General features: G+C 39.3%; 2 protein-coding genes across 2 annotated transcripts; both read right to left on the bottom strand.

Moving 5' to 3' along the window:
- Positions 1–8372: 8372 nt before the first annotated feature.
- On the bottom strand, positions 8373–12289 carry hoxb9a (homeobox B9a). The gene is made up of 2 exons (XM_030793504.1): positions 11776–12289; positions 8373–8608 (listed from the first exon to the last, which is right to left on the bottom strand). Exons 1-2 carry the CDS (start codon positions 12287–12289, stop codon positions 8373–8375), a joined length of 750 nt encoding a protein of 249 aa, XP_030649364.1.
- A 7332-nt stretch (positions 12290–19621) lies between these two features.
- Positions 19622–22329, bottom strand: hoxb10a (homeobox B10a). Its single transcript, XM_030793252.1, has 2 exons — positions 21531–22329; positions 19622–19899 (listed from the first exon to the last, which is right to left on the bottom strand). The coding sequence occupies exons 1-2, from the start codon at positions 22327–22329 to the stop codon at positions 19622–19624; spliced, it is 1077 nt and encodes a 358-aa protein (XP_030649112.1).
- Positions 22330–24042: the final 1713 nt, after the last annotated feature.

Genomic DNA, 24042 nt, shown 5'->3' with positions numbered 1-24042 from the left:
CTTTTGTTGATGTTGATGACGAAGTGTTGTTGTTGTTGTTGTTGAGGGGGTTGTTGTTGATAATGTTTAATTGTAGAGAGACTCTCGCACGGAAGAGAAGCCACACTTGATGTTTCTGAGGAAAAAAAAAACAGGCGTTGATGTCTAATACGTAGATAACGGCTTTGCTTGTACACCTTATCAAAACAGCTTCACCAAAGCCACAGTTACTCGGCTTCCATAAACGCGTTCCCTGTGAAGAGTTCCTGCATCACAATTCCGGTCTGGGTTGGCAGTTCACAAACAGTTTTCTGTGATTTACTCCGCTGCAAATGAGTTGTTTCATATTTTGCGGTGTCTTTTCACGATAATTTGCATCTATTATCGGGTCCTCATCCCATTGGCTTCTTGCATCCCCACACGGACACTGCTCAGCGCGCTTCTGATATGGAGGGAGTGAGAGAATGAAAAAGAGAGCAAAAGAGAAAGGGAGAGAGCGCGGAGAGGGAGCGAGGGAGCAAGGGAGAGAGAAAGGGGGGCTGAGGGAGAGAGGAGGGGAGAATATGCGCATTAATATATTCAAGCGGGTAAGTTAATGAGAAATCTGCCGCTTTGCATCAGATCAAGTACATAACCTCCCCCACCCTTCCTAACTTCTCCACTTCAAACCTCCCAATGAAAGATTGATTTTTGGCATGTTGCTCACAGGCAACCCAAAGGGATGTACATTCAGTCGTTAATTTCCAAAACTCTAACGAGGTGGGTTCCCTTTTAAAAAAAAAAAAATGTCAGGGTCGAGATGGCAAATTGTAAAGGCACACGATTTAATTGGTATCAGTTTTAACAAGTCCTATAAACGTAATAGCCACTCTTAAACAACTTGTCAAAGCTTTCTCTCTGGCGGATGGGTAGCACAACGAAAATAAACGAGCTAGTCTTATTTAACATTTTGATAATCGTATTTTTATAAATATGATATTTATAAAGACGTTAAGACGTCGAAAAGGAGCTACACGCCAGATGTAATGGAGAACGCGACTGCGGGCCTAAACGCTCTAACAAACTATAAAATGCAATAAACGCCTCGGCTGTTTGTTGTTTACACCGTGCATCAAAAAAGCTCTTAGGGTTTTATGAGGTTCTACGACCAGGGACGTAAATGATTCACTTGGAGCAATTTCACCAGCACAGGAAATATTAAATTATTTAATTGTCTTTTTAGCTATGTTTTCCACATAGTGAGTCGTTACGTCTGACATCAAAAGAGTCACTTTAGACCTTTTTCTTTTTCGGGCATATCTCGTGTGGGACACCTTGCTGTTGATGTTGGTTATATGAAGTTCAAACAATGAAAGAACAACATGGGTCAATAAATATTCCAGGATTGAAAAAAGAAACGGATTCGAAAAACGTAGCATGCATCAAAACAAGCGACCGTGTCGCTGCTTATTACAAAGTTACGAGAAATCCAGTAATCGTTTTAAAAAATGATTTAAAAACGTCCATACCTTTTAAACTTTTCACTAACGGGTACAAATATACAAATCTCCCGTTTATAATTTTTGTACTTAAAAAAAACTTTCTACTTTGTACATAACATCTCCGTGAATAGCAAAACATCTATCCCAAGACCATACAACCTAATTAGACCTTTAAACGAACAAAGCGGCCAATATATATATATTTTTAACAGACGGCTCATTGCATTTGTAAGAAAGAGACTTCAATTTCAGTATAATACCCACATTTGGATTTTTCCTTATTTGTGTTTTTCCATGTAATGTTCATGCTGTGGAACTGCATATTTAAAGGCCATTGTCCTTTATACAGTCAACGATAGTGCAACAAAAATAAGTCAATTTATTTATTAAAAATAATGGTAATAATAATTATGACAGTAATAATCTTTAGCGACTGATTTTATGTCTACAATCTACTGTCGTAAGCATAATTTAATAACGTATTATACTGGTCTGTGTATAGCTAAACATTGCAAATCACAAGAAATGTTGTACGTTTGTGTTATGAGAAACTTGTTATGAGACTTGCTGTTGTTCTTGTTATTCTATGGTGAAGTATATTAATGTATGCCTCAGTTGTTTAATCTCTAATGTTTCGAAAGATACCTCTACCTTTTTGATGAAACGCGGAAGTTGGTTGCAAACATTATTTGGATTTTCCAGTTAGCCGTTCCGTCTTTTATTGTTATTACTAAAGCTGTTGATGAAACCAAAAGCAAATCATTAAAATTTACCATTTCATGAAACGACTGTTTCGTTTTACTTGAAGAACTGCAATGGTGACTATTTTCTTTATTTCAGTCATCATCATTTCAGACAAACATAACAGACGACTTCAGACATCAACACATAAAATATAAAAACAATACTATTTACACTGTACACAAAACTATGAGTGCTCTCCCAAAGCATTACATAACCTGCTGTTTCAGGACTTAAGAACGAAATGCATACATAGATTCACAAATTTGCTCTGACAATTAAGTGATTGTAACTGTATCCGGTCTGCTTTTTTCGAACATCTTGCAATTTTTATTTATTTATTTATTTATTTTGGCATGCTAGTAATCAAATTATTCGAGACGAGAAGTACTACGTAATTTGTTATGCAAACTAAATTAGTTTTAACACTCACTGCTGGCTACTGCATTAAATGTTAGCAGATTACTTGCCCAAAGGAAACTATATTGTTAATCTTCTTATTCGCCTTGAAAAGCTCCACTGTGAAGCACGGCAGTTGCTATGACTCTAATTTTAGTCAAGTGTAAAATGGGCTCTCTGTGGCTCTAGTGATTTCCGGGTGGGAGAAAACGCGAGAGAGCCTTTTTTGGTGGAACAATATTGCCATCAAGTGGCCATTTTATGTTACGTCAAAGGAAATGCTGCTTGTGTGTGACGGAAGTTCAAAAGCTAATGGTTCTATAAACAACAGCCATAAACCCGAAATGAACAAATTAACACCTCCGTAAATGTAAATTCAATGATGAAAAGTAAGCTATTAGATCTTGAAAAAAAAAATGGAATTTTCTCACAACCACTACATTCCTGGATCCCGCGATCAAAGAGTGGGTCACTTCAAAATAATGTTGTACGTAGCACAACGTACGAAATTAAATGTTGTGTCTTCCTGAAATAGTTGAGCCCATATCCATTTTATAAATACTAGGCTGTACAAGGTGATGATGTATACTACAGATTCTGTGTCGCACAGACAGCTTGTGTTTCAAAAAATGTTTCGAAATTGTAATCCAGCACCTAAATGAGACATTTGCTGTTCAAGCAAGCTTCTTGTTTATCATATGTAAATAGTCATTGATAACACTAAACATTATAAATTATCGCTCCACTTTCCAACAAAATGAACTGGTTTCATTGGCGACTTAAGTCTTTTAATTTTCTGTACATCACTTAAAATACAAAAGAAAAAAAGGGGGTCGATTTAGCTGCCTGATGTTGTAATTTAATTCCATTTATCCGCTTATATTTACTGATCCATTTAATCAATATAGTTTACTGTACATGCACGAAAAACAGGTGTGTTGTTAAAAAACTAAAGATACATCATTTAAGATATAAGCTGGACATTGCAAAAATACCAGAGAAGAAATGTAATAATCTATGATCATTTAAATTGTGAACTGATGTCATACGTTTACTTTTTAAAAATGTCATCAGCATTGGGTTTCGGGGAGGGGTGGGGGTGGGGTATTATTGACAGATTGTACAATTCAGTGAATTATAATACATTCTCATACTTGCCATCATTTACAAGAATTATTGAAACCTCCTATTTCTGTAATATTACACCATAATGTGCAATATTTTGTTACTACGTCGATCTGTCGATCTAAGTGATCGAATGAAAACATTGCCCTTTTTTAAAGTTACTAAAAGAACATATAATACAACTATTGGCGTAGTATGTGAAAGGCAGCTGTTTATTCTATTTTAAGACGAGCCACAAAAATAGTGTTATAACGCTCGATTTAACTGAGATAGTAGAACAGTCGTCTGCTAAAACCGAGGTAGACATAGGCCTATTTGCAGTAGTTTTAATAGCACTCGTGCTGTATTACTGGTAAAAAGAGCAGTGGCGTCAACAGTATAATTAACATTTACTCCTGAATAATTACTCCTGAATAATTTCAAATCACAGAGGATGAGTTACTCTACTAATAGAAGGTGTAATAAGTACAAAGAACAAGCCAATGCGTTTCAAACACACGAAATATACACAATTACAAAGGAATACTGTAGTGAAACCTTGACCTCTTGAAAATTCGCTAAACCTTTCTAAGGAAGGCGATCTGAAAATGCAGGGCCTTGTTTGCGGGAAAGAAAAGCTGTTTTTTTTTTTTTTCGGCAACTAGCTATTGTATCTGGTCCCACCACCACTACCACCAACACTACACAATCGGACGTGCAGTCTCTGTATGGGGGCTCGGGCCTGGTCGCAAGGGTTGTAAACAAATTAAGGTTGGTCATCCCAGACGTCTCGCCCAAAACCCTTTTTTGTGGCGTTTTATAGCCACCATTATAAGGCAGCTAGGGTGCGCTCGGAAATGAAACAAAGGGAGGGCGTCAAGAGAGCTGCACTCCAGTCTCTCATCTGGAAGTCCAGATCTCACCGTTCTCGGCCCCCTACTCTGTGTGGAATCTGGAGGCCAGAACAACAAACGCTGTGAACAATAAAACGACAAACGCGACAACATGACTTTTTTTTTTTTTTTTTAAGCTTAAGAACCGAATGTCGTCGAATCGAGCTAAAAAAAAACAAAACTGTTATTCAGGAGGATTTGAAACTTTCCTTCTTTTTTCTAGCACTGTGTTTGCTTTACAGCCATTTAGTTCTTAACCTTCAGAAATTTATACCCTATAAAGTTTTATTGCAGTCATATTCTTTTATTGCGGCACACCGCATTGAATTTTCTTTCTCTTTTTTTATGACAGTCGACTTCCCCATCCCCTCCTCCAAAGCGAGATCTCACATCCTTTTTCAGTTTGTTTCCTTTCAAAATACCTAAATAAAGCAAAGGGATACAGGCGCGAGCAACACTGGGCAAAAAGGATTACAACGACAAAGTCTGAGATCGGTTGAGCTGATGCAATTTTATAAAAGAATACATCTGTGTTCCAGCGCTGTTGGCTCAACCTTCAAAAAAAAGATGCTTAATTGTTACCGCCTGCTTAAATATTCGACATCTTAGTTGAGCCTTCTTCAATTGTTCAAGTGGTTTAAAATCTAATTAGATGCATCATTTGTTAACTTGTGCATTTTCACCAAAATACTGTAATTTGCTCTCCTTATGGGGCTTCGCACAAGCAATGAAAAAGTAACACTTTGAAATCATGTCTCTTGTTGTCCCGTAGTTGTTCTGTAGTCCACACTGATCATTATCAATTTTCAAAAGTGTCTGAACAAATTAAAAAGAACAAAATATTACTAATGTTTAAAGTGAGCGCTACAAGCATAAAGTCGCCGATCGATTGTGAAAGATAATAGGCCTGTTGGTTTTTTAAAAACCTACCTCTGTGGCAATAGTGCGCCGAATTACAGAACTACATTTTCGCCTGCAGTGTATGATGTGACAGTCGTCTTCTGTCGTGGCGTGTGGAATTTTATATCATCCAACCAAGGCTCACATCATCACGGAGGCATGTATAGATAAACAAATCGGTTTGCACATATTAAATCTTATTAAAGTTCTCTTCAAATGGCCAGATGTGCATAGACCATTCTAGACAAACGTTCCAGCACAAGAAAGCATATTTTCAACACATGTCTCTCATTATAAGATGAAATAAAAGTACATATTGTTCTGTGGCTGAACGCGGATGGGGCTTATGAGGATAAGATGTGTCTATCCGTTGATATGGAAGGCTTTTAAATGGACGCACGTTCACACAGTGTGTCTATACACTATCTCGTCACTAGTAATGATGACTATCGAAATTGAATTGGCTTCCCTAATCTCACAAAGCCGTCGAAAGCACAAAATGTGTGTTCTTAAATACAACGACACTGAGCGAACATGAATCAACATAAATAATAATGCGTGCTGTTAATATATTTGTTTATTATTTGTTGTGACATCAAAAGCATATTGCTTCTCCATGGTAATAAGAATACCTGAGACTTGATTGTTCTGTGTAAACCTTTAATAGGAATCCAGCATCAGCCGTGCCATCGCACAGAATGACAAACAAGACAAAGCAAGAGAGAGACGTGAAATAGGACTACTAAAGCATCTGAGTGTGGTGTTAGTAGGATAAGAGGGGAGAGGAGGGCCTTGCGTGAAAGTGGACTAATCCTGGAATCCGGCGGATCTGTTGTTATAAATGAAATTGAAAGAGAAGCCTAGAAAGGAAGCCAGACATGTACAGATGTTTGTTAGGAAAGGTGCCAAAGGAAGAGAGTTCTGTACGTGTGTGTGTGTGTGTGTGTGTGTGTGTGTGTTGGGAGGGGGTGCTGTGCATGGATGGTGTAAGAGTTGGGAGGGGGGGCGAGAGGGAGGTAATGGCGTCTCACCCTCGAAGCAATGTTTTTACTGCAGACAGAAGACACACACGCAGCACCAGAAAATTCCACGTACATACTTCTCAAAAGTCAGCAAAAGCAAAATTTGAAGCCAAAAATCCTCTGAACGAATGTCCACGAACATAGCAATACATTTAGTTTCGAACTAATACCAAAAACATTCATCATTAATGACAATACAGAAGTCGAATTCAATGCATTCTGGACAAGACCATGTAAACAATATCTAAAATTCGAAAGATTAGGTCTAGCTGCTCATTCAAGTATGGGGTCTTTGCCCAACTCATCCATAACAAAAATATAAAACGCATTCCAAAATAAATGGTTATTTACAATAAATTAGAATTTGAAACATCTTATGACTACGTATGGAGGGACTTATGACAGCTTTTGATAATGCCTAACCACGCACAGAAAAAGGGAACTAAATCATACGAAGCATGCGATAGTGTACGTAAAAAATGTATACACATAAAATCGGCTGAAATCTGCTTATAAGAGTTAAGTACGTGTGCATGTAAATCCTTGTGTACACTAGGAAAAACTAGCTAGAGTTTAATCGTAATGCTCTAACTGATTTGTTCACTTAGATATTTGATATTTCACTCCAGCTATAGAGGCTATACGACTACGACCCTTTAAGCTAGACCCAGTCCTTTCCAGCCCTCTAACCAGGGACCTAGCCGTTATCACTGTATGATAACACCACTGTAGTTTAAACCAAAGGCTAAACGTAACTTGTACACACGAATTCCAATTGATTTTGAGGCTTAAAAGCAAGAGAGCGCACTGTCTGCAGTGACTTGGTTAAAAATATATTCTCAAGGTTAAACTCAACGACAAAGCGGAATGAAATGTTTAAAAAGGCAGTTCGGAAGATATGTAAAATATTAATCCTAGACTAATTTACAGAAATATGTATATTGGAAAAATAAAGAAAAATAAAATATTTCTCATTATTCCAGTTTCACTTCTCCAAAAGACCTCCATTTTCTAAAAGTAGCATTTTCGACTTGCCCGTCTGAGCGAATAGACACCTGAATTACTAACTTTGAGTTGTCCGCAAATTACCTAATTTAATGAAACAAACTATGAAGCATTCTTCGATATGAACAAAATAATAATAATAATAATAATAATAATAATAATAATAATAATAATAATAATAATAATAATAATGCCGTCTACACAAGCCGCCCTCAGAGCCGCCATGTTTAAGGCGTTTTTAAGTTCAGTTGCAATTGTCACAAATCCGAGTATATGTACAATTAGAACAGGTAAATTAAAATCACACTAACTAATGAGGGAGACATAATTTAAATACAACCACTACATTTAAATTTAAATAAGTAACAATTCTCTTTCATTTCATTGTGTAGCTACGGTTACAGAACATCACAACGGGATTTTCGTTAAAAAGGAATGGTAAAACAATTTGTAAAATAAACACAGGACCATGTGAGGATATCTAATATATATAGCAAACACTGACCATTCGTCTTATTTATTAATGACCACATGAAACTGACATTTCAACGCCTCCGTGTCCCTCCAGACGAGACGTTTGTGCCGTGCGTCGGGCAATAAAAAGTAATGAAGGTAGTGTTAGAGTCGGGATTTACATAAAAATTCCCTCTTTCTTCATCCCTTCATCTCCTTCTTTCCGATCACCTTTAGGTACTATCAATTGGTCTGCAGCTTAGGAATAGACGTGTGTACTTATTGATGTATTTTAATACAGAAAACCCAAACACAACCACTCATTTCATCATTGTCCAAAAGTCAGCAGACTCTGAGAGAAAGGCGGTTTCGGTCGAGCAGAAACAACCCCACCCTTACTCCTTAAGTTGGTCCTTATTCATTTTCTTCATTTTCATCCGTCGGTTTTGGAACCATATTTTGACTTGTCGCTCCGTCAAGTTCAGCAAGCGCGCAACCTCGTGGCGCCGGTCCCGCGTGAGGTACATGTTGAAGAGGAACTCTTTTTCGAGCTCCAGGGTTTGGTATTTCGTGTAAGGGCATCGCTTCTTCCGGGACGAACGAGCGTGCAACCAGTTGGCTGACGGGTCGTCTGCAAACGACAATAAAAAAAATAGAAAGATTTAGAAAATAAGTTATTGTACACAACTCCAAGTATTCATTTGTCTGAAGTTAGTAAGACTGCTTCACCGTTTATTGCTCGGCGTTGACAAACGTACTTACATGGTTCAAGGCCTAAATCCGCAGATTCAAGGCCTAAATCGACGTTGTTAGGCTGACTATTCTGAGAACATGATTACTTAAGTGATTTCGTCGACTGATTTAATCAAACGTGTTCGTGCACAATCTCTCCAAAGCAATAATAAAATGAATTATCCAAGTTACATGTAGCCTATATAGCTTGGGCATTATTCTGGGATCCACAGTCACCAGGCTTTCCATCTCTGCATGTTCCAATACTTATCTAGAAATGTGCAGCCTTATGTAAACATTGGTTGTGAGCCAAAATTTGTCTTAAATGAATTCGCTCATATCACCACTAGTATTTTTTCCGGCTTAATTAAGTGATGGCCTGTACCCTTGGGGTCTGATGTGCATGTTGACCCAAAATAAGAATAGTGGCATTCAAACTCCAGTTGATGTGCAACTGGATTCACTTAATGCAAAACTATGAATTTCTCCCCTGTCGCGACTTCCTAATTATGGCTTAAAGAAGAGCCCATGTGTATGTAATTAGACAACACAACATGCACTCATGACAGATATTCATTTTAGCCTGTAAAAAAAATCCTCAGCGCAATCAAATTCTAAAAGCGTTCATCGACCACCAGAAGTTTACCATATTGGAATGCGTTCTACAATGTGGTTGCTTGTGATAGGATATTATCTCCTTTTTAGGGAGAAATGCGGGGAGAACTATGGCTCAAGTGCTTCTCTGTGGAGGCTTCTTCTCCCACTGTGGCTTCCTCGGGAATGCAGATGGGAGGTCAACTATTTTCCACTGAATTGCCTTTGGGATGAAACATATCGAGAGTTTGCATTTTGTGTTGGCTCGAACAAACACCGTTATCTGCGAAATTGTGAAGGCAACTCTTATTAATGTGATCGTGGGAAAAAAAACGTCACACATCTAAAGGCATGGAGCAGCCTAGGCCCCATGCTAAAGTGCATTACCTCCAGTACATGAGCACGCTTTGCTCTTCAGATAGACTTGCGAATTAACTTTCTTCTTGTCAGCTAATGCCACGCTAGTCAAAATGGCCAAATAACTTGGACTTGTTTTTCTGGAGGCCAGTACTTAGGTTATTGAATACAAGCGAGTTGAGAAAGAGAGAGTCAGAAAGAGAGCGGTAGGCCTCCATTATGGCGCACTGACTGTGGTCATATCTCTTCTTTGCGTGGAAACTCTATCGCCTCCCGCCCGGAGACACGCACTTTAATCCTACATGAACTGTCTCCTATATCCTAAATCTTATGACGCAATTCTATTTTTATCATGAAAGGGAAGATGCCTACCGAGAATGATGGATGTGCCTGTAAAGCCATCCCGGCCTCGCGGACACGTCTAAAAAGGGTGTACCACCTTGATACTTAGGAGGCAGTTCCGTGACATGATCGCTAACAATGCTGCTCTAAGAGGGTCAGGATGTACCATAAGAAGGAAATCATGTGAACTGGAAATCTAGAGGTCCAACATGTCATACAAAGCCCGCAATCCCATTTATGACAACGTCTCATGGCAATTTCACCGTAATGTTTTCAAGAAATTGGGCTCTCATTTTAGAAGGCGTGTTATTGCATTTCCCCACGTTTGGATTGCATCGTATTTTATCTTTTTCATTTTTTTGCGGCGCATGTCCCAGAGAGCCCACATACAACAATTAATGGGGATGTTGTCTCCTCTTATAACTTAATAAACTTCTAGGGCAATAACTTTTTTCCTCTCACGGGCCGCCGAGAGCACAAAGCGAGACGTGTAATTCCCAACTTCATTGCCTCATACTACAGTTTATACTGGAATGCCGCCCAGGGCAACACAAAGGGGATTTCTGTTGCGCACCCCCATTAGAGTCCATGTAGCCTGAGCCCATTGCGTGGATTAAAATCAATGTTCGTTTCCACGCCGGTTCGTTCAAATCGAAAATAGCCATCTGTCAAGATACCGACCCCACCGATTAAAAATGAAAGTACTTTTTATGGAACATCTCAGAACACCATTTGTATACGAGCAAACTAAATCTCTTGTTTTTCCTACACGGCTCTTTCTGCGGAGGAGCACCCATGAATAAGTACCAGTCCGGTCCAGCCCGATGAATCATCCGTCCCTCACACCATAAGTCTCTTTTGATTCTGGGGGTAGAAAGCTCCCTTTTTGTCCTTATCCGGCTCTACCCTGCTCTCCCACGCCTAACCGCGAACATCGGGAGGACTTCGAAACGGTCAAAGCTACAAACTAATATCCAGTCCTTGTCCAGACAGACGACTATGCTAGTCAACAGCACCCATTTGCAGGGAAGTGGGAGCCAACTATGACAATTTAAGGGAACCCTGGTCTACAGCGTTAGAACATGCGATATATATAGCCTACTAAGTCTTTCCACAATCGTAATTCTTACCAAACGATGCATGGCATGTTATTTCTTTTATAAAACCTCACTCCCCTGGAAAACTCCAAATAACCTTCGTTGACAGCTAACATCTTTCAGTAATAACACTGAGTGGAGGAAAGTTTTCCCTAAGACGTCTACAGAAACACGTTACATGATAGAGAGTATGATTGCTTTGCAAGGCGTACTAGCATATTAGATAAATCTGGCACGTTAATATTAACTCACAGATATACCAAAACGAGCTGCTGAAAATAATGTATTAAAATGCAGCGGAGCGAGAACAACCGACCTCTAACACGCATGCACACACGCACTCGTTAACTATGGCAAAACTCACACAACTCCCAAATATAAAAAGGCTACACTCAGAGCACCATTGATGTATGTTAGTGCTTCAAAGTTTTATGTTCATGCAGTTAAAAAAAGACGTTACGAGAAAGTACCAAAAATATTGAAATCAAATATATCTTCTGACTGACTAGCTAGAATTCCTTATTTATGTACCCTCAATGCAAACATACACGGCCGTCCACCCTGCATGGGCTAACTTGGATGTGAGGAATGGTTCAGGCGCTCCATCGCTTTGTTCGCGTTTTATGACAGCATTAAACGCTTTACAGACTGTTCACTTCCGCGTTTTATAACTTACTTTGATCTGGCCCCTCTTTGTCCTCGCTACCTTCGCAAATGTCCTTATTGTCGTCGAACCCGGTGCCCTGGCTGGAATTCATCTCCCGTGCTGAGGAGGACTCCAAAATATACTCGTGTTGCCCCCCGAGTTTTGGAGGTTCCCCGAGGTGTCCCAGCAACGGCTCCATCTTGACCTGTCCCTGGCCGGGGATTGACTCAGCTCTCGGTGTGCAGTCCAACCAAGTGCGAAGATATCGGGTGTCCGTGGAAGGCACAGGCTGGGTCGGGATGTAGGGATGGTAAACCGCCGATAAACCGTTGGATGCATGGGAACTAAACGGGCTCCAGGACGAGCTGAACACAGGAGGTTTGGGCTGGAAGCTACAAGAGGGGTATTCAGGATGCTCGCCAGGTCCCGGCTGCCTAGAGTTGGAGTACTGCACATTGGAGAACCGGGCAGCGTTCGGATCCTCGCTCTCATGACTTATGATGGAGTCGACATAGTAGTTGCTTAGAGTTCCAGAAATGGACATTGTCGGACATTATACAACGCACGGTTCAATAAAGGGAAAACATTTAAGATAAACCTGTTTTTCCCCTCTTCACGCTACTCCTCTCAATTCGTTCGCCAACAAAGTAGGACCGGCCAGCTATGGAGTGCACTCCGAGCGAAATGATTGGTCAGACTTTTTTCGCGAGCCTGATAAAGCGTCAATAGGGCGTAAATCAATCCGCCAAGGGGCTGCGCGTAGCTCTCCTCCTCTTGCGCTCTCCATATTTTCCCCTCTAAATAAATTGTCTTGTTTATGCAATATGCAAAATGGGAGTGTGTCCATATATCCTGGGATATCTACAAGCTGTCGGGGAAATATCCACTTAAATCATGCAGCTCTTTGAAAATGCATAAAAATACATATCCTATGGACAACAAATAAGTGAGAGAATTATTATTACTATTGTATTTTCTTCGCAAAATTATGGATGCTTCCCCAAAAATCCCATCAATGTGGAGTATGAGGAAGTCCCACGTTACCATGCCTTATGCTAAAGTAAAAGATAAGGATTCCGAAGGACAATCGAAACACAAATGAAGACACAATCACTGCACTGTCAAGTTTATTTTGTCCTCCTTAACACGCATGTATTCTGTCATAATCTTCATTTGAAATGTTTCATCGTCATCCTTTGTTTATTTTCTGGGAGTGTCGTGTAGTCTGTTCCCTTTCAGGGCCGTCGAGGTTAAATAGTGCTTTATTGGGAAATTAACAGTAATTTTTCCTAACGAGGGTATTAAACACTACAGCGCGACAATCTCCTCATATTTATGGAAGAAAGTACTTGAACTTTTTTGGTCGTTTAATACTATAATAAAATACTACATCAGGCAGCTTTGATTTTTATAGACCTGATATATTGCCTGTGGCGAGGACCATAATCGACTCCGCAGTAGCATTCCTCTCCCTGTTGAAAACGTGCTCACTTCTCACTCACACACGAAAAGTAAACATTACAGAAATGAATCTCAGTTGGTGTATTAAAATACTTAAGACAATATCACTTCACTAATCGTGAAAATTCATTGGATGACGCCTAAGCCATGACTAAAGGATGGCTAAATATATTTCTGAGCGGTTTCTCTGCCTATTGTGAATTACTTGGCACATCAGAGCGGTGCCGTGGCCTTAGCTTTCACTTTCCTGCCTTTGGAACGCCTCGCGTTAAGAAGGGATTGCACATCAACGGCTGGACAACTTGTATTCGGAGTCGATCTTGTTAACTTTTAGGGAGCTACACAATGGTATGGAACATGAACTTACGTAATTTTCGAATGGATTAGTTGATCAACTCTTGTTGGATCTGACGAGTGCTTTGTTACAGATATTCTAGTCGTCGTAGCATCACTGTTTGTATGTAATTCTAATAAACCTAGTATAAGGTCCTCTGCATGCTGGTTTGTACGAGTTTTGAGTTAGCCTGCAAAGCGCCCCGTTTGTAGCTGCCTTGGTGATAATTTTACGAACCACACCCGTAGCCATGTGCAAACAGTGCCAATTGCATAATGGGACACATTTGAGCAATAAACTGTGCAAGACATTCTTCAAAACCACAAAAATGTAAAAAAAAAAAAAAAAAAAAAAAAAAAAAAAAAAACATGGAAGAGACTGAACACACCCCTTCCACATATACACATATGCAATACAATTATTTGAAAAAAATATCAGTATGACAATTGAATTCAGCCTGATGTAGCTCTCTTTGTATAACAGTTATTCTGCAATCATCCTCCTCGGCCGACAACGACTTATGAGTGTGTGACGGTTCTAAAGTCGAATGAATGCATGAACAGCTGACATTCTTTTTGACCCCCACCGCCAAACCTAGACATAAACCTACTCTTCCATTGTTTTTGTATTATCGGACAGGTGTTATACTATATTGCTATATAAATGTCTCCGTAACAGTTTTAAAATACCAAAGGGAGGAAATTTGTCGTATGATTTAGCAAATAATAATATCACTTTACCAAATTTTGCCAAAATCATTCCATCTATCAAACTATTAATATTTTCAACAAACTCAATAATGCTTGAAACTGTAAAGTTTTTGTTGTTCTATTTTAGTTTAGTTCTGTTTTAGTTAAAAGTGATACAGTTTGTCAGTAGACATTCGGCCGAGGATTTTCATGTATATTTTTTCCCTTGAATTTGTCTGGCTCCTTTGTTTATCCGGTGCTTGGGGATCATATACTTACTCCGTTGAACATGTCAACAGTCTTATAAGCCATACTTTACAACGTCTTACCAGAATGAGACTATCCTGCAAAATATTAGCAATGCGCTCATTTAATTTTACTTTAAATGCGTTTTTTTGTCCTCTATCAAACTGGTAATTGAGTTTACGTATATATGCGTAACGACTAAGGGCTCACATGTTTCACAAAAATATGTTCTACTTTTTGCTCAACATTAAATCGACAACGTATCTTATAATTTTACAGGGAGGATCTGGTCTCTCAACAGTATAGACCTCCCCAACAAGTCTCAGGACTATGCAACTGCTGTGTAGGTTCATTAATTGCATTATTCCAGGTTTGCTAATCCTAATAAATAGGCCTACCTGTCGCATAGTATATTCATTCTATTGTTCAATTATTCCAACGGCAGCTTAAAGTAAGTTACATTTTTCAAACTTTATTGTCATTTTCATGTGGTCGACATTCATCACTCTTGCCGATGTGGTGGCGCGTATCTAAATAATTACAATTTGATTGAGTTTGCTGCTCTTACTGCTGTTTCTGTCACTAAACGAACCACTGAATATGCAAAGTCAGTCCCTGGAGCTGTCTTCGTAGTCTGTTTGATCACACAGTCATGTACAAGGTGTTGTAATGCGTTGTATGCTGTCAGCATCATTAGTGTGTGGTTGACAGTGAATTAATAATGGCACACAGTACAAGTAGGCCTAATTTTTTGTACGTCATTTTGATATTTTAACGTAAGAATATGGCTAGGCTAATGGAATAATCCTTGTGGTGTCAAATAAACCAATGTGCACAAAGTGAAAAAAAAAAACAAACAAAAAATAAGTAAAATATAAAACAGAAAGTAGGCTACGACCTGGCTGTTAGTGTGACACTGACGCTTGCGGACAGTGTGTGAGTCGAAACTTGATTTGAAAGCAGTGTGCTCTCACACAGAGATAACTGTTCACTGTTCATACGTCTCATCGTGATAATATATACATGAATTGCAATACACGCGATAAGTAAACGACAACAAAAGACAGAAGTTTCTCTCTCTCTCTCTCTCTCTCTCTCTCTCTCTCTCTCTCTCTCTCTCTCTCTCTGTGTGTGTGTGTGAGTATATGTGTGTGTGTGTGTGTGTGTGTGTGTGTGTGTGTGTCTGCGCGCTACATATATCTCTGTATGCAAGCTAGACATTTATTTATTGCCTTCCCTGACTTACTTAGTTTATATTAGCCAATTTATGTATAGTCTACGTTTGTAATATGTATTGTAATATGTATTTTTCAAGTCAGCAAATACAGAAAATACTGTTTTGGGACAAATATAGGTTCATAGACCCTCTCCAAGGGTGTTTTACCCAATGAATTAATATAGCAGTTCATTTCCTCTAATTTTGACATAACGCATGTTTGCCTGAGCATGCTACACCATATATGCCTGTATCACATGATTTCTTTGAGAACACTAGATATAAATTTATTTAATTTTATCATTACCTCGATAAAGCTAGGGAACATTGTAAATAGGTCCTCGAGAGTTTGTTGAATGGGTGACGTCAAACATGATTCGATGAGCATCTCAAACCGTCTGAGACAGAGACAAACAAAATGTCGTAACAAACAAAACTTTATTTGTTATAAATGAGACAATCGATATGTGAAATGACAAAACTGGAATGATTCTGTTACAGCAATTTACAATATGTATGGGAGACAAATGTGAAGTTTCACATGACACTACTTCGCATAAAAAGGGTTAATGAAATCCGCTGGGGCAAATTTCAATAACACGTACTGATAAGTGCATGCAACACTAGTAAAGACAAACTATTTACACACACATAGAAACACCTATGCACCCACACACCAAAACGAACTCGTGTACATGCAGATATACACATATGCACATACAGGCACACAGACACATGCACATACACACAGACACAAACACACGCACACAGGAACACAGACACACACACTTTAGTTAGAGTGGAACCCGACCATTTAAATTAGGCATCAGTTCATATCAGTTCAGTTCAGCTCAGTTCGGTTCATTTTTATTCAAACTGAACTTCGATTATAGCCTACTCTTCCTGTCAGAATTATCCCAAAAACAAAACAAGGCCTGCGTATTTTGTTAGATACAAATGTGTTAGACTCCAAAGTGCAAGAAACCTGAGGAGTGAAAGTTTTACATGCATCGTAAACATAACCAAACTATTACATACACTCTTAGTTTTATCGAAACACTAGCCTGAAAATGTTCAGCCCTGTACAGTTCAGACGAAAAAAAAAAAACCCAGAGCACTCATCGTCAGATGGATTTGTTATAATGTCGACGTGGGAATTTACTGAAATTGTTAAAAGTTAATGTGCTATAAAATAGGCCTCCCGTAATATTTGCCTACACGTCGGCGCAAAGTAAAACAAGCCGATGTGGGGGGAAAAAAAGAAGAAAAGTTCAATACCGGAGTTTACATATGGCGATTTACTACTGCTATGTGCTCTGTTCGTCTTTAAATGTGTTATGTTTGTAAATAAACTGATAATCGCAAAGGAACGTTATTTCTATGTCCGAAGAACACTGTTGTGCTGTGCTTAACAGGTTGACCATCTGGAACTTAACCGAGACACTGATGAGAGGGGAAATAAAATATGATATGATTTTGAGACAAAAGCGAAAAAATATTCTTCTTCTTTTTTCTTGCTCCAGTTCATTGCGCATTGACGTTGGTGAGATTTCACTGGAGTAATTCAGGCAGTTTCAGGTTCCTGTGATATTAAACGTCCCGCCCAACAACTTGAAACTACCTAAATCACACACCAGCTTAACTCTCCTTTTCAAAGGGCAAGACTTTGGATGCTTGCCATGAGACTTACTCTCAAAATCAGAGAAACTGAACGCACGCTATTTTGTATCTTATACTATTGCTAAGCTCAGCTGAGAACAGAAAGTGGTGTTTTTTCTTGCCAGAGAGAGAATAGGACCTCAAATATTAAACAACCGTGATATTACGATTCACTGTACTGTTTGATGAACACGCTAATGAGAATATGTGTAGGTATCCGAAATATTTCCATGATGGTATTTCATGCGTAACACTTTGGCCGGTGTAAAACAATTTAAGTACATCCGGTCCTTTGACTTCTTCAGGCGCACCGCAATAAAAGGCGAGTCGATTGCCCCTCTATTCAAAAGAAGAAGAGGCCCGGGCTGGCCAGTGACGTTCAAAATCCTGTTTTCTCTCAACATGGCGGTTCCTAGCACATAGCCTGCACAGGTTCGTGCTCAGAATAAGGGAAGCAGCTGGATTTAGTGCGTGAGGAAGTGGTATTCGCACATGTTTTGCATTAGGCCTATTTCTAAATCTTCAAACTATTTAGACGAGAGTTCGGCTGCACAGGACAATATCAGACCATTAATACAGCAGATATGCGTGTCAAGTTCGCCAAGCAACATTTCGCGCATCATCCAGGGCCCATACTTGGATAAAATCTTTCACCCGTTCAGAAAAGAGACGTTTTCACGTTCCGTTCCACCAAAAGATGTAATACTCCAGTTCTCAGGTTTTTCTGCACGGCGGCCGCAAAATACTGGCACTATAAACTGAGATTTGACTGCCATCCACCATTCAAGTACTAGATTCTAGAGTTGCGCGAGGAAAGGATGGGATGTATTGTTTTCTAAAATGGAGGGATGGAGCAACTTAGCTTTTGAACTTCAAGCATTCTGTTTCAACATCGTCGCATTCAAGAAGCAGAACAAATCCATCAGAGAACATATATAGCAAGGCTTATTTTGAATAAGCTTTGTGTGAGTTTGTTGGAGTTTTAGTCTGTGAAAGATTTGCATAAACGTCCATAGTTTTCCTTTCTTAGATTATATATTTTGAATAACTATCAACAGCCTGTTCTTTTGATTTGATGTAACAGAATTCAAACACAGCACTGTTAACTTACAAGAGCCAATTTTGGATTAAAGCTACGAAATGCTGTCATTAGAAATATCATAACAAAATATTTCAGAATCAGTTGCTGTACAAACAACACATGTTTAATTGTTGTGATCAATAACTATTAAGTTGCCACTGTGGATACTTTCTGATATCCCCGACATGTTTTCTTCTTTTAGACAAGAATTTCTCATGTAGGCCTAATTAATGCGTGTATTGCTGTTTTGTTTCAGCCTGCGTGAAATTCATGTAAGATACTGTTCAATTTAACTTGCCTCTCCCTTATTTGTGGAAGCGACAGCGGTTCGCTGTCCGGAGGCTTTTGTCAGTAAAAAATAAATACAAAAAAAAAATAAGGCCACGGTTATGGTTTAAAGATTCGAGAATATTTTCATTACCACTGAAAACGTAGTCTTTTATTTAAATTCACCGATCTGAAAAACACAAAGAAGACTAAGTTCAACGACAGTAACATCGAAATACATTCAGTCATGCTGCGATGTGAAATTTTAGTGCCATACTGCAGGAGAAGATGGAATTTGTTGGATTAACAATCACTGTTTCAGAAACCTGTACACTGACTTGTATATTTGGTTGCTTTTGTGCTAGCTCTTGATATGTGCTCATGAGTACATTGTTTCTCTCTGGCTTATAGAATTGCATGTGACTTGCTGCTCCCTGAAATAAATTAAAAAGTTCTTCTGATAAATAGATTTGAGGATTGTTTTGAATACTCACACTGTAAACAATAGTCTTCAACCGATGGTAGTACGCAATCTGACGGGCATGGCCACGCCACATGGCTATAATATGACGTTAATACCTCAAAAAGACAATACAACTAATATACTTAACTTCCCAGGGTGGTATAAAGTGCTCGTAGCCTATGTAAAGTGTTGCGAGGCAATATCGACAACCAAAGAGGTGTCTTCATTCTGTGTGGAAAAAATATGGACATCTTCATGCAAAGTACTAGCTATTTTGTTTCCATCGAATCAGTCAATCCATTTCATGCAGATTCTGTTCTATCCACATACTCCAATGCGAATGACTTGTTGCCAAAACATTTTGTTGAGAAGGGCCATTGTACCATCTCGTTAGCGTTGAGATACACTTATCTCTTCAATTGTGCGTATAATGTTTGAGGACCTCTTCTGTACTTAAAAGTCAAATAGAAAAATGGTTGCCAGGGTCCCTCGTCCTGTGTTCTCTTGTCATTTTTTTCATTTTCATCCGTCGATTCTGGAACCAGATTTTGACTTGACGGTCAGTCAGATTGACACTACGGCTTATCTCGAGGCGGCGCTCGCGAGTCAGGTACATGTTGAACAGGAATTCCTTCTCCAACTCAAGAGTTTGATGCTTAGTGTAAGGGCATCGCTTCTTCCTCCCTGCTTTCGCCGACAACCATCCGCTTGCAGCATTTTCTACCGTCACGCCGCCGACTGAAAAAGAAAATATTAAATGCTTTACGTCTTATGGTTCATGCAGTTTACCATTTGAGATCTCTCTCTCTCTCTCTCTTTCTCTCTCTCTCTCTCTGTCTCTCTGTGGGTGTATGTGTGTGTGTGAGTGTGTATGTGTGTGTGTGTGTGTGTGTGTGTGTGTGTGCACGCGTGCGTTCGGAGAGATAGCTTATATGCATACAAAACTGACAGCTGTGAATACCTCTGGATTGAATTACAATACTTCAATACACTGAAATAGTCCTAAAGAGATTGGCCCATTAATCTTTTAGGCCACTGTATTTGTTCAGAATATGTCTAGAATTCAACAATATTTCAACTGAACAACTGATATTTTAATGTACTGTCCTGTGCTGGCACTGAGGGGCACTGAATAGCACTTGTTTAGAATAAGCAGTAACTACAATATTGTGCGCGAATGCAAATAAGCAAAACAGTAGCGGACACCTTCATCTGTGCTGCTGCAGCAAGATTGCATAGCAATATCGGAAATAATATAATAAACTGCCGTAAAATTTCAGCATTCCTACAAAAAACAACTACATAATGTTATGAAAGCAACAAAGCCTTTTGTGATTAAACTTTTTTCGTATACATTCAGACCGCACGTGCAATTTACTCGTGTGGTTCTTATTCAGTTTAGAAAACCAATCACCAAATTATCAACCATTCATGAACTGAAGACATTAAATACTATTATGCTGATATCAGTCCGACACCTGTTTCTCACTTTCTGTTTTGAGAATACGGAAAACTTAGCGCAAGGTTAAACCCAATACCATGCTTTGGTAAAAAATTATTACTTTGTGCAGTACACTGGTACGTTCATTTTATTCTATTTTTTTCATATCATTGGTTAATACTATTCATTACATTTAGTTATATGTTTCCTGTTTAAGTATATTTCAGGCAGCTAAAAATGTCTTATTCATCCAGGAAAACGCACGTGGGGACCTGTTTAGAAATAAGAACGACATAAAATGTCTGTTTGATGTTTGCAAGGCAAGGTAATATATAAGAGAGCCCATATAAATGGGCCTGGTTAGTATTTGCAAAAATCATTGCCAAGGTATCTCTGGAATGTGGAGCAATGGTTTTGCTTGAGCTCAAAAAGTCTGTGACGTCACGGACATGGATTACATTATTTCCAACCAGCATTTTTTTAATGAATATTTGAATACACCGAGGCACTGAATTAACAAAATACTCTGTCAGTCACTAAAACAAGGCCTGCCTGAACAGAAGCCTGTATTTGTTAGGATTTCATTTAAGGTCATTCGTATTACAGCCTATATCCTACATAAAACAATATCCTTGAGCAATTGCACACCTGGCTCACTCTACGGCTCCCAGCTGACAAAGGAGCCTTCCGCTGTTTTGAAGTTCTAAGAAGTGCATTGTAAAATGGAGTGCAATTTAGACTAGCGGAGGATATTCTGAGCAATAAAATAATTTCGACCCTGGAGCCCTTTGTGTTTGCCTCGCTCTTCCTCCTAATAGCCTTTGTAAAAAAAAAAAAAAAAAAAAAAAGAAGAAGTATCTTGTTTTGGTCACCGGTGATCGTGTTTTGTCCAACGTTTAGCTCTCTCTACTTTAGGCTGTTTACCCACCTCTCGTCTCCGGTCTGCGAGTTTTATCGCCTTCGGAAAGATCTGTAAGGGATTTGTCGTGTTGTGAACATGTGTCTGTTTCTTCTCTGTTGTTTTGAATGTTATTCAGCGCTGTGACACTGCTGTTGCTGTTGCTGCCATCGCTCCGCTGGCTCGAACATTCGGTGATATCGAGCACTCGGTTATCGTTAACAGGTTTGCTCTCAGACTCTGAGCAGAGCGGTGCAGAGAAGCTCAAGTTGTACAACTGGCGACATTGTGAGGGGGACGCGAGCGTTGGGCTGACCGAGGACATGTCCGTGCCGCTGTACTCATATAGTTTAAGCCCAGTGTAAGTGGATGGCTCTGGGCGGAAATAGCCGGGGTATGGACTTGTATCACCATTCATGGAGCCCATTTCCGTCATGAGTCTCCTGAAGGTTGGGATGTCTGGAAGCGACTTGGAGTGCTTGTCCGAGTCCATGATGAAATAGGAGGAGTCGTCTTGTCGACCCGATGCACTGACGGGACACGCGCTGACCTGCGGAACTCGAACTGCGCTCAAGTGTGGTTCTTCCCAGTTCGTTATTCCCTGGTGAAACTGATGGCGTGGCAGCTCCACGGCCTCCTGTGAGTGCTGGTGCTGGTTCATAGTCAACGGTGCCTGTGAGTCCGCCCCGGTGGCCCGGCTATTTTGGACTTGGTTGTTTTGGTCACTGTGTGTCCCTTCATAGGCGACGCAGGAGGTCTCTCGTGAACCGCGATTCATGAAAGAGTTAACCGCGGACGAGGTGAAAATAGACCTTTCGGAGCATGACATCGCTGGAACATGTTTTGGCTAAGACAAAACGATCGCTTTCAATTGGCCTTCCATCCAGCTAAGCCTTCGCGAGCTGCTTCATACGAGGGGGCCCAATAGAGACTGGGGTTCATGGGCAAGCTCCTCCCCTTGCAGGGCAGTTTAATTCAAGAGTCTGATCTAACCACCACACCAGACCCTCATGTTTAATTGATATTTGAAATGACTTGAAGATTCCATTCCAATTCTGATGATTTATTCTAAGTCATATCCAATTTGAGATAACGTTGAGTTGCACCATGGTATGAAATGAATTAACTAATAATGCTACCCTGTAGCGAGATGTTGTTAATACTATACTATATAGGTATATTTAATATTCGTTAATATCTGTGCCCATTTCAATCCACTAGCAGCGTCACAGAAAACTTATGGTTTGATATTGAAGTCCGTGGTGTTTCAGGATTGTCTCTTAGCAATATCAGTCCGCTACAGATGCGTCATAGATAACACCTAAGGTCAATGATGTAATGAAGACATAATCTACTTTTAATAATTTTTCACGGGCACATCATTAGGTATTTTTAAAGGCCTAAGACCTTTAATGGAATGGAATTTCGCCTGTTGTCTCCTGCATGGAATTTGTAGTACTAACATGTTTGCAATTTCCGAAAATATCTTTATTATACATTACCCTCTGTTAACCAAAAATGAGGACCCAACCTGTTCAACTGGACAATAAAGTAAATCAGTTAGCAGAATTCCTGAAACATCTTTGCATAATGTGAATAATACGAACCACGATACACCCTATGTCAGATAAAAATTACAAGCTATATGCAACTGTTTGCCAAAATAATAAAATGGTCTTTTGGTGCTGTCGCGAGAAACGCGTAGAAAGGAGGCTGAAAGTCTTTAAACTATAGACATCGATTGTAGTTCAGAGGAGAAACATGCTAGTGTCTACTGCTTTTTGGTGAATTGGGCCTAGTGTCGAATTTGAATACAATCGTGAATTAAAACGTCCTTCTGTGTTGCGAGCCAAAAGCTAGTCTAATAGCTCCCAAAATCATTTGCATCCCAAATGCAGTAACTATTCTTTGACTGAAATGATTACGTTCGAAAATACAAGGTATTATCCCAATCTGTTAGAATCAAATATAGCTTAATTAATTAATTAATTAAATTAATTAAAGTATTAATTAATATGCAATTCACTTCACGACGACAATACTTTTCTGTTTAATCAACAACGCGGATAGTCACAGTTTCTTGTGTTCTTTTCAAAAGCGTAGTACATTAATGCTTATCTACATTTGTAAAGTTAAATTTTTTAAATCTTATATCTTGATCAAGCTATAAATGCAATTACACTATATAATTAATAGACCTATAGTGAAAATAACAGCCAATTTGGACCAAAAATCCCGAAATTTTAAAATAACTGCCCGACCTGCCCCGTCAAAATAGCTAAAAGGCTACCCTCACAATCTTGTTATAAGTAAATGGAGCAGTTTTGATGCGGGAATGTTAAATCATTCATTTATTTGTTTCATAAAAATAAGATTAAAAAATAGGCCTACTTAGCCAATACATAGCCAGCTCTATATGTGTAGAATATAGTAAGGAACGCAGCTTGCTTCATCTTTTGTAACCTAGACCAGCTGTCTTTGTCAGCTCCCCCAGACGTCGCTGCAAAACCGAACCAGCCAGACAAAGAGGTCCAAGTCCACG

Source organism: Chanos chanos, chromosome 16, assembly GCF_902362185.1.
Source record: "Chanos chanos chromosome 16, fChaCha1.1, whole genome shotgun sequence".
NCBI lineage: Eukaryota > Metazoa > Chordata > Actinopteri > Gonorynchiformes > Chanidae > Chanos > Chanos chanos.
Note: the sequence above shows the minus strand (reverse complement) of the source record. Positions and strands in the feature narration are given on the sequence as shown.